The sequence below is a fragment of the Haliotis rubra genome, unplaced genomic scaffold (assembly GCF_003918875.1).
Source record: "Haliotis rubra isolate DU_JTF1 unplaced genomic scaffold, ASM391887v1 Scf167, whole genome shotgun sequence".
NCBI lineage: Eukaryota > Metazoa > Mollusca > Gastropoda > Lepetellida > Haliotidae > Haliotis > Haliotis rubra.
This window is the reverse complement of record NW_025765636.1, coordinates 591,268-603,793: the sequence shown is the minus strand read 5'-3', so window position 1 is coordinate 603,793 and position 12,526 is coordinate 591,268. Positions and strand designations below refer to the sequence as shown.

Here is a 12,526-nt window from a genome sequence, read left to right as displayed (position 1 = left end):
GAAGGGTTTGTTGTCGTTCTCTGTTTCCATAGTGAACTTAATTCGAGGGTGTTGAGGTGCTGTAGTTGTGAGGTGCGATCGTGGTCTTTCCCCACCTTCCTATACCAGCAGATATGTTGGATAGGGGAGGAGGCCAGGGCTTGCTCTTCGAGTCATATAGGTTTCTGTGATAATGGGGGAGACAGGAGATCCCGTGGGGAGGCCGTGGAAATGTTCGAAAATGTTGTCTCCACAGGAGAAGTAGGTAGACGTTATACAAGATTTATAGAGGCTGATTATGGAATCTATGGAAAGGTTTGTGCCAACATGTTGATCCAGACAGGAGATGCGCGGACGGAGGATTTGCAGGGCTTCATCGGTGTGGACATTTGTGAAGATGTCTACAACATCGTGGCTGATGATCTGGTCGAGTTCAGCTATGCGGGTTATCTTTTGGCAGAAATCCGCCGCCACAAACCTTTGATCAACAGAGACCAAGGATACTACATACCATGGGCCTATGAAGAACTAATCAAACTAAAGACTCTATCAAAGCACCCTATCAGCTTGTTGTTACAACATGCTATGCAATAGGAACATCGATATGACTGACTGACTGAGTTTGGTTTTACGCCGCTTTTAGCAATATTCCAGCAACATCACGGCGGGGGACACCAGAAATGGGCTTCACACATTGTGCCCATGTGGGGATTCGAACCCGGGTCTTCGGCGTGACGAGCCAACGCTTTAACCATTAGGCTACCCCACCGCCCCACATCGATATGAAGGAGAAAGAAAACCGGGATGGAAGGAGAGAGAAGGTCTGGATTATGGCTGGAAAGCTAATGACATATTTGAAGATAAACCTACACATAAGTGTGCATACATCATGTTTCAAACACTGAGACCATTGTTGGAGAAGTATGGATTGTCTTTACGTGTATAGGTACTTTTCGACAGTGCAGTTATGCTTATGAAATTTAGATTCCTTGTCATACATCTGCAGTGGTGAACATTCATCTTCTATGTGTGATGAACGATACATGGTTTAGAAGAATGCTTTGATCAGAGCCCCGATGATACAATGCTTGACAGTATATTATACCATCCCTATACAAAGTAAGGAAGAAACATAGATCGGTTTCAAAAACGATTACAAACTGTAACGGGAAACATTACCAGTCAGTACTATAATAACGTATAATAACGCACCAGCGAAGGCTGACAGTAGCTTTCCTAACAGCAGAGACCTTTGTCCAGTAAATCTAAATGTTTGCCAGATCAAAGTACAAATGCTATCTGTCCAGTTAGCGAAGCGAACCATAATCGGATTCGTATGCATCTATTGCGAAAAGTCTATCATTATCAGATTGTCGTTCATCTATTGAGAAAAGTGTACCGTTATCAGTCTAAGCAAACATGACCTATACCTGAAGCCCAACACATTCACACTCACAAAGAGCACAGGTTGCTGGAAGGTCCCCTCATGAAGTCGCCTCTTATTCTGTTCTGTGTTGTTGGATTGATTCACACAGGTATGGTGGTTGATTGATCCGCTTGCTGTTTAACGCCGCACTCAATTCCAGCAATTGACCGAGGTCTGTAAACAATCTTGGACCAGATAATGATCAACATCATGAGCATCGATAACCGTATCAACCGCAGCGACTGACCAGATCCCAATATACGACAATCATGGGTTGTTGAAGACCAATTCCACCCGGATCTCCACAGCCCAGGAAGGAATAATTTGTAACATTGCTGTATGCCGGCCATTATTATAGATATATAAAAAAAATGCAGAAATATTGAAAGTATGTCGTATGATAATATTTCCGTCTTGGTCACAGGTGTACGCACACAAGTCATATCTGCTGGTATGTACACCGCAGCCGCGCAGGTAAAATCTCTCTGTCTGGATGTGGGTCGGGCAGTATGTGAGCAAGTAGGTCATACGTGTGCGTGATAGTTTGTGAATCTAGCCCCTATGTTTATTGTTGTGGAACCTGCTATCTTGTAGTGAGTGAGTGAGTCGGGTTTTACGTCGCTTTTAGCAATATTCCAGCAATATCACGACGGGGGACATCAGAAATGGGTTTCACACATTGTGCCCATGTGGGGATTCGAACCCGGGTCTTCGGCGTGACGAGCCAACGCTTTAACCATTAGGCTACCCCACCGCCCCTACTATCTTGTAAACTGTCAGACTTAGTATGTCACAATAATGTGATGTACTATGTACTAGGCACAACAAAATAAAGGAACCCCTTGACTTCGTGAAGCATGTATAATTTAATCAGCACAACTGTACAGTAAGTATGTCAGATATACTTAAAGGGGCACTGATCCAGAGCGATTAATGTTCTCGCCAACAGTCTAATTACGAAACCAAGCTGCAAGCTGGCCAGTACCTGCTCCCTCGACCGTGACGGACACGGGGACTGGGCTACTGTCAACCTTCGTAGAATTTCTTCAGCCTAAACAGTGCGACATTAGGAAGGATGAATGCCCATAAGATGCCGTTATTTGAAATAATCCCAGGTTGTTCTTGTCTGATTGTAATAAAGTATCAAAGTAGTGTAGGCATTTTCAGACTTTCTTATGCCTGGATGGTATAATGACTGATCGAAATCGATTCCATTTCTGTGTTTTTTACCTCGATATTTAATAATCTCATGTAAAAATATGACGTCTATTACGTATAATATTAAAACACATTTCATTTATTTGAATCCGTAAACTAAACAACCCCACTTTGTCATTGCTTGAAAATTAACTCTGGTAAATAGGTATATACAGTTTAAGTACACAGCGGGGCGGTGGGGTAGCCTAATGGTTAAAGCGTTGGCTCGTCACGCCGAAGACCCGGGTTCGAATCCCCACATGGGTACAATGTGTGAAGCCCATTTCTGGTGTCCCCCGCCGTGATGTTGCTGGAATATTGCTAAAAGCGGCGTAAAACCAAACTCAGTCAGTCAGTTAAGTACACAGCAAATGCCTAATAGGCATAGAGTTTGATACTCTCGCTTTATTATACTTACCTCCCGGTTCTATGAGGAACAGGCTTGTTTCCAGTTATCAACATTATCCCAGTCAATTGAGTGGTATGTACACCGCAGCCGCGCAGGTAAAATCTGTCTGTCTTGATGTGGGTCGGGCAGTATATCGGACACTAGGTTATAATGCGTGTGTGCTAGTTTGTGAATTAAATCTAAGCGAACCTATATCTATTGACAGTTGTGGAACCTACTATCTTGTAAACTGTTGTATGTCACAACAATATGATGTCAAAAACATGCATTTGCTGTAAAATTAAGGCTCAATGTATATTATTAATATACTCTCCCAAAAAAGAAACGCATATAGGAATTTCAACTGTATTTTTATGTTTATTTTGAAACATCTTGTAGGCTTTATGAGTCAATGAAATATAGCGAAATTCGCACACTGGGAATGCAGTCTCATCCGTCTTTGGCACCAACTCGAGGAAAGTCAGTTTGAGTGCCACATGGAGACGTGTGGTGGCGCTGAAGTCACTACCTCGTGTAACCAACGTGGGTTACTGCACGGAACTGCACGGCATCGTCTCGGCATCGAACGAATAAGTCTCAGAATCTCGTGTTGCCCAATCGCAACCCACTCTGCCTGTAGTGCCTGTGCGAGTTGCTGAAGGGTCTGGGGCTGAGGGTAACGGCGTCGCATCCGTCTGTCCAGGGCATCCCACAGATGTTGGCTCGATTTAAGTCCGGTGATCCTGAGGGCCAGGGGAACACATTGATGTTGTGGTTCTGGAGGAAGTCTCTAGTGTGACGTGCTGTGTGGGGCCTTGCATTGTCCTGTTGAAACCACTCCCTCTGGCGATCAATGATTGGAAGGAGGTGTTGGCGTTGGATTTCGTCACAGAACCGTTGAGCTGTCAGGTTGCCCTGGATCATCACCAAATCACTTCTCCTACGGCAGGTGATCTCCCCCCACATCATAACACTTAACCGTCCGAATCTGTCCACCTGGGGAACGCAAGCGTCGGCGAAACGTTCACGTCGACGTCAGTACACCCGCATTCTTCCATCGAGTGGTTCCAATAGAAATCGTGATTCATCACTGAACCAGATTCTACGCCAATTCGGTAGGTTCCAGACCTGAACGTTGGTGAACCATTGAACTCGATGTCGACGATGTTGTTGTCGAAGCACAGGGCACGTAAACCAGCGTCTCTCAGCCTGTTCCTAAAGGTCTGTGCAGAAAGCCTCCTAAATCCGGGTATTTGTCGAGTGGTACTGGTCGCCGTAGCTGTTCGATGACGCAGGTGATGTACCCGGATGTAGCGATCCTGCGCCGCAGTGGTCTCTCCAGGGGCCCACTACGAGGGGCATCTGCTACCGCATTCTGCCGGCGATATCTCTCCCAGAGCCGTGAAATGGTGCTTTGGTGAACATTCATGCGTCGGGCAACTGCACGTTCAGACTGGCCAGCTTCAAGTAAACCAATGGCTTCACTTAGACGCGGCATTTTGCGTTCGTCAACAATATTTCAAATACAGTGAATGATCGACAGACAGCGATCAACCTTTTATAATCATCATTGGGACTATCTGATCCCCAACTTTCACGTGCATTGCATGTGAATTTTGTATTCTGTGACACTACACGCCGAAATTGAAAATCATGCTGTTAAATACGGGTATTTTACGGATGGTGCGTTTTGTTGTGATGTTTGAAAACATAAACACCATAGGACTCATAAACAGAGCAAATCACGATATCCAAGATATTTTTATGGATTAAACTTCTTTTTTAATTTCTCTCACAACGTTTCGAGACCATTCCAGGGCCCACTTGCACAGAACGATCTTAGCGCTACAATTATTGTAAATCCTTAAGATCGCGATCTTAGGCTTCGGCTACAATCGCCATCGACTTGCACAAATCGATTGTAGGCTAAGACCGTTGTAAGTTACAATCGAAACTTACAATTGGTCCGGACCAATTGTAAGGAGCTAAGATTCTTGTAGTCTGTGACAAATGGTGTTCAAGTTTCACGCAAATAATCAGCTTTACGTTTGGAAATTGCTTTTATATTGCATAAAACTGTACTGTATGATTCGCCTCGACACTTCAAAACGGAGAATACACAACCGATTTAACGTCGGATACATTGTTATTTGCTGTAGTGAATAGTCGATATCACAAAGTACTATTCCCACCCGATTCATTGTTGGAATAAGTGTGAAACAACATACCTTTTTGATAATCAAGGAAGGATACCAGCAAATGGTGTCCGCGTGCGATTAACAATGGCCGTGACCTTTTCATTAACTCAAGAGCAGATAATTTTAGTTTATGGGCAAGATGGGAGTGGTTTCCCCTGGCCTATGCCGTTGCCGTAGAGTCTGTCATGCCAAAGATAATTTCTTTTCGGTGATGGAGTGATTTTGTCTTAGTTAATCATTAAAGTAATCAAAAATTAGATACAAGTTAACGTGCAAAATCAAGATTCAATTTTAATTTCACTTTTAGAAAAATATCTATCAACGCAATTGGGTCATATCATTAATATACTGTAAATGAGTATTTAACAACTGCTCTCTCGATATATTATTTGATATTCGTATTTCCCTGTCATGAATTCTTTACAACACTTCTGTAGCCATATTACATTTTCTTGTTATATTGTGAGGAAACCAATACTTCTAGGGTATATTTAGGATTTTGCACACACACAAAAAAAAGGAAAAAAACCCAGCTGTGCATTAAACAATGTCTCATTGACAACCAGTGGCAAATCATGCATTTAGGTGTTATATTGTCGATATTTGATATATTATTATAATTTTCATAGTTATTAAGTCACTTCCGTGGTTGAAATATCACATTCTCAGTTCATAAATCAAGACAGTTAAAATGTAGAAAAATATATGCTATCGTCCACGTAATCGTTTCCTCGAAGATTTCTTGGAATGTTTTTCATGAAAATTCTGCAAAGTGCGATTGAGGAAGGTATGTATTGTGTGCAGGGACCAGTATCACTCTCTATTTGCGCAGTATGCTATGTGCAGTTGCAGACAACTGTAGACAGGAGTCGAGAAATTCGCACCTCCACCGTTGAAGAGTGCGATCTTAGCTAAGATCGCGATTTTAAATCCATGCGGTCTTACAATCGCGCTAAGATAAACTTTGTGCAAGTGGATTAGGGCAATTGTATGGTGATTGTAAAGTTGATTGTAAGGCCCTAAGATTGATTGTAACTAAGATTGCTCTGTGCAAGTGGGCCCTGGAATGGTCTCGAAACGTTGTGAGAGAAATTAAAAAAGAAGTTTAATCCATAAAAATATCTTGGACATCAATGTACAACTTCTAAATGCCACTGAAAGACAGAGCAAATCACGTTTTAATTCATTGCTACATGAAATTGCTATTTCATGATGCGTTTCTTTTTTGGGAGAGTAAAAAATGTTAATATAATATTAACCCATCTATGATGTCATCATTTTATGCAGCATTTATTCAGAGTATTTTAACATTTTCCTTCCATTGTTGGTACGGGTCTCTCTCAGTGCATCTCAAATCTAACATAGACAAAAGTGTTAATACTGCAAGTAAAGTCGCTGTAGTCAGATTTGAATGTTTATTATCAATATATGAGCGGCAAATCGTGAATCAAGCTGTCAAAATTATATCTAACCCAACTCACAACTTAAATTCGGAATACAACCTCCTCCCTCAAGGCCGCCGCTACAAAGTTCCAATTGTGAAAACTAAGAGAGCACGACATCCTTTTTCCCAAGTACCATATCTCTTTTAAACAAATGTGAAGATACCTAAATCAATGAATTTATGTAAATATGTTTTGTATCTCTCTGATGTGTCAGTAGCTCTGCTGATGTAACACAAATTCCTGAAAAGGCATTAAAGTATTATTCTATTCTATTCTATTCTATTCTATTCTATTCTATTCTATTCTATTCTATTCTATTCTATTCTATTCTATTCTATTCTATTCTATTCTATATTACACCATAAGGATGGAGATAAAAATGACGTGTTTTACGTTTGTTGATTTCGAACTTCGCTATCGTGTTCGATTTCGAAAAACAGTTACAAGTGCAATGTACCATGTGATCTCCCCTAAAACTATTATGGGGCAAAATAGTCCATACGTGTTCTTCACGGTCCACGGATAACCCGGTATTCAAAGGTGCCGAAACTTCATGTGCAGAGTTGCGTCCCTTCCCATGATTCTGTCAGCTTGATCATGAGTTTGAATCCCACATTGACCCAGGTTACATGCATGGTCCTTAGTATGGACGCATCATATTCGTGGCTCTTTAAATACAGTTTATTAAACACCATGAATGCAAACAAGATCATTCACATTGATAAATAGCTCGAAACAAATGTGACACTGGGATGGTTGCTCGTTGCAGAAAACAAAAGCGAAACGACAGGTTAATATACCTATTGGACAATCGTGATTCGTAACACGAGAGGAATTAATGTTAGAACGAGACTGGTGGTCAACTGTAATGCCGTTGACTTTAGCACCTGTTTGCCGCCTGCCTTGAGTTTGAATTCATATTGGAACATTCACCTAATCTTTGATGTAAAACGAAGGAACAGATGTCAGAAGAGAATGGTTGTCAACTGTAGTGCCCTGACTTAAGCACGTTTGTAGCTGGAATGGGTTTGAATTCAAATTGGAACATTCACCTAATCCAGAAGGGAACAGATGTCAGAAAGAGATGGTTGTCAACTGCAGTGCCCTGACTTTAGCACGTTTGTAGCTGGCCTTTGGTTCGAATTTAAATTTGAACCTTCATCTTATCTGACAACAGTAGCTGATGGCACCCTTCCACAGTGAATTGCGTGGTGACATATACATCCTTGTCCGTGGAGATAAAATAAATGGGACATTCTCATCTGTTCTAAATTTCGTTCAACAAATCGTTCCCTAAAATAGTTTATAAAATGATAGTTTTCACGTCATATGTTACTGGAAATTGTTATATTACAGACAAACAGAGCACGTTCCACGGTCTTGAGCCAGGGTCACACATTGATAATCAGCACTGGACATAATCCAGGACCAGTATCTCAAGCTAACAGAGCCAAGGTGGGATGCATTTATCTGTATTGCATGTTAATGTTGGTCAAATCACTCGTTCACATTCGTGGCATGCTTTAACTGGTCAGCTGTTATGCATCATCAATGCTTCAGTCAAATTACATGATATAATTTTATTATTCTTTTATAGCTCCACTGAAGTTCACAATAAAAACTTAATCGTCAGTTTAATCAGGAAATGCGATCTGTGAAAGCTCGAATAGGTATACAATACGGACGACAGACAGTCACAAATCATTCTGTGGCTGTCTAATAAACTATTCGATTTTTCACTCAGGTAAGAAAACTTAACTATCTTCTACTTTGTTAAAATCTTTAACAAATGCTATAATGTCTTCAGTTTAATCTATTGTACTTTAACCATATTTTACGATCCTTGGCACTACGTTCAGGTTTATGTGGAACGTGTGATAATCTGGCTTGTTTCTCAGATATTCACAGGTAAATTTTACAATAGATCACTTCAATTCTGTTCAACTTAACTATGCATTTTTGAATATTCATAGTGAGTATGTTGTGGGACTGCCCACTAGGGTAATGTTAGAGTGCGTTGGATGTGCTGTATTCAGTCATATGTAAACCGCTGTGTTAGATTGTGTTCCGTGATATTTATCGTGACTAATGTCTCTTGAGTAATTCTTATCTACCATTGCTGATCCTGGTAAGTACTTTCATGATCTAGTGTAAACATACCCTAACCATTGATTGTACGCATTTCTATGTTGACTGACTACATGTAAAGTCATTCGGTGGCTTTCTAATAAACTCGTCATTTATTAACTCAGGCCTTATCTTGTTGTGTTGGGGGCGGTGGGGTAGCCTAATGGTTAAAGCGTTGGCTCGTCACGCCGAAGACCCGGGTTCGAATCCCCACGTGGGCACAATGAGTGAAGCCCACAATGAGTGAAGCCTAAAAGCGACGTAAACCCAGCTCACTCACTCACCGTGATATTGCTGGAATATTGCTAAAAGGGGCGTTAAACCAAACTCAGTCAGTCTTGTTGTGTTGATTGTGCACATTTGTACCTGATCTTGCCAGGCGAGTTGATTCCTCAATACTCGCGTTGTTAATAATAGTAACGATTGCGACATAACAACTGCTTCTCTCTGTAATATCGCTAGTACCGTTCTATGAGAAGTTGATTCATAATCGTATATTGCGTTGTCGGAATCGAATATACCCAGTATTTTGTAGTATGGTGAACTACCTTCCAGTTGCTGGTGATCTATAGCCTATTTTATCCTCTATAGTTCAAATGTTTTAGATTTAATTACTAGTTTTACATTTATATCTGTGATGTTCTAGTTCTTTTACTGTCCTTCGTTGACAGGATTTTATACTCTATCCTGAATTATTGTTAATATATATGTTGTTTTAGTCACGATATGGCTGAAATATTGCCAAAGTGACTTTAAATTTTAACTCACTCTCACCACTCAGTATTTTTGGCTTCAGGGTATTTTGCCAGTGACCCATTATTATCGTATCCGGCGACAGAAGAGGATCGTCAGCATCAGTGACATTATGTTGTCGTATCCCAAAGATGTGGGACATTGCTCACTACATCAACCACTGGTTGGTGTCGACCAGGATAGATTACTTACAGGCTACGAACTGTCTGGAATGCATGTATGCATACTTGCAGCTGAACAGCAAACAAGAGACACAAACACTTCTAAACACTTCCCTTAAGCTTCAATAGAATAACGTATTCATCATTACCCGGGTTATATGTAGAAGATCCGAAATCCTGTACGCACGTATAGTAGTAGGGTCTGGGCAAACAGTAAGGGTACACAGCAAACATAAATCTACTGAGTGTCGTGCAAAGGAATTGAGCGGTCAATTCAGTGTGCATGCGTGCGTGCGTGCGTGCGTGCGTGCGTGCTTGCTTGCGTGTGTCTGTTTAAATATAGGAATCAGCTTTGGAAACTTGCAAAATGTATCCAGAGACAAAAGCTGGGTCATGGAAAGGAGGTCTTCAATTGACTGGGATAATGTTGTTTGCCCGAAGCTGATAACTGGAAACAAGCCTGTTCCTCATAGAACCGGGGAGGTAAGCGAGAGTATCAAACTCTATGCCTATTAGGCATTTACTGTGTACTGTATATACCTATTTACCAGAGTTAATTTTCAAGCAATGACAAAAGTGGGGTTGTTTAGTTTATGGATTCAAATAAATGAAACGTTTTTAATATTATACGTAATAGACGTCATATCTTTACATGAGATTATTAAATATCGAGGCAAAAACACAGAAATGGAATCGATTTCGATCAGTCATTATACCATCCAGGCATAAGAAAGTCTGAAAATGCCTACACTACTTTTGATACTTTATTACAATCAGACAAGAACAACCTGGGATAATTTCAAATAACGGCATCTTATGGGCATTCATCCTTCCCTAATGTCGCACTGTTTAGGTTGAAGAAATTCTGCCACGGTAGATAGTAGCCCAGTCCCCGTGTCCGTCACGGTTGAGGAGCAGGTACTGGCCAGCTTGCAGCTTGGTTTCGTAATTAGACTGTTGGCGAGAAACATTAATCGCTCTGGATCAGTGCCCTTTAAGTATATCTGACATACTTACTGTACAGTTGTGCTGATTAAATTATACATGCTTCACGAAGTCAAGGGGTTTCCCTTTATTTTGTTGTGCCTAGTACATAGTACATCACATTATTGTGACATACTAAGTCTGACAGTTTACAAGATAGTAGGGGCGGTAGGGTACCCTAATGGTTAAAGACCCGGGTTCGATTCCCCACATGGGTACAATGTGTGAAGCCCATTTCTGGTGTCCCCGTCGTGATATTGCTGGAATATTGCTAAAAGCGACGTAAAACCCAACTCACTCACTCACTCACTACAAGATAGCAGGTTCCACAACAATAAACATAGGGGCTAAATTCACAAACTATCACGCACACGTATGACCTACTTGCTCACATACTGCCCGACCCACATCCAGACAGACAGATGTTATCTGTAGTGGCTGCGGTGTACATACCACTCAGCAGATATGACTTGTGTGCGTACACACGTGTGACCAAGACGGGAATATTATCATACGACATTCACATGCATTTAATATTTATTTAACATTCCATAACAATGACCTTGTTTGACTGAGATCGGAATATTTTCATACGACACTCACATACATATAATATTTAAGTATTTATTTGATATTCTATAATTATGGTCCTATACAACAGTGTAACGAAGCATTCGCCCTACTCATACCTGTGTGGATCAATCCAACAACACAGAACAGAATAAGAAGCAAATACATGATGGGACCATAAAATAATTTATTATATGGTCTCTCATGCTCTTTGTATGGCTGCTGAAACTTGCGCAATAGCTTCAGTGGGGTTACAGTGAAAACGGACCCCAGCGAAAACGGCATCTGAGCCTAGAAAACAGCTCAGTGTTTGGCCATGTAAGCATTACATAAGATGATATATTATTGCCATTTTTTACCCGTTTTCTTACTGTTTTGGGGTTGTTGTTTTTGTTGGTTTTATTTCTAACACTGCATCGCCAATAAGTATATGTTTTCTTGGTACACTGAAAGAAAGCAAAAGATATACTATACATTCAAACAAACAATACATCCATATTCAATATATTACATCATTATTTTCCACATTACATCATTATTATTTTTTCGGACCTAGTTTCCAAGAAGTGGATAAGAACTTTTTTTACAGATATGAAATCAAGTGTACTTGGAAGTGGATTTGCTAGCACCTTTTTTTCCTATAGCCAGAGGTTGTAGTCAAGGAGATCTTGTATCACCATATATATTTTAATCTTATGTGCAGAAATTTTGGCTATACTTATCAGAAATACTAAAAATATAAAAAGGCATTAAAAAGGAAATATTGAATATGTTCTTGCACAATTTGCTGACGATACTTCCCTACCATTAGATGGCACTGAGAGTAGTCTATATGATTTGCTGAATATTTTATGTTTTTTGTTCTGGCAAAGGTGTTCTGGCTCAAAATTAATGCTGACAAGACAAGACTGATTTGGATAGGCTCTAAAAAATTATTTTTAATTTTATATACCTTAAATACAAAGGCATATCCAGCTGTGTTGACGGGTATTCTCTTCCCTTTCTGAGATCCCATGCTGACAATCTCGTAAGTGACAGGTGCATCCGTGAATGTGTCCAGGTAGTCAACGGTCAGATCAGATACCGATCTGAGTAGATAAATATAAACTCTGCAAAGACTGGAATTTAGATTAGTCTCAAAGTAACTTTAAGCTACTGGGTATTATATTTCATATTGACCTTGGTGAAATTGAATTACGATAATAGATTCATAAATATAGAGTATGAAGTTATGGTCAATAAGAACACTTACTCCAATCGGTAGAAATGTTTTTGACATCACTATAACTTTCAAAATT

The 12,526-nt window shown here is 40.4% G+C and overlaps 1 protein-coding gene across 1 annotated transcript in view; it reads left to right on the top strand.

Moving 5' to 3' along the window:
* The first annotated feature begins 1,462 nt into the window (after nt 1-1,462).
* Nucleotides 1,463-12,526, top strand: part of LOC124272183 — an 87,123-nt gene continuing 76,059 nt past the window's right edge. Inside the window, exon 1 of the mRNA XM_046707324.1 lies at nt 1,463-1,514. Within this exon, the coding sequence (XP_046563280.1) occupies nt 1,466-1,514 (49 nt within the window). The 5' untranslated portion in view covers nt 1,463-1,465. The remainder of the gene's footprint in view (nt 1,515-12,526) is intronic.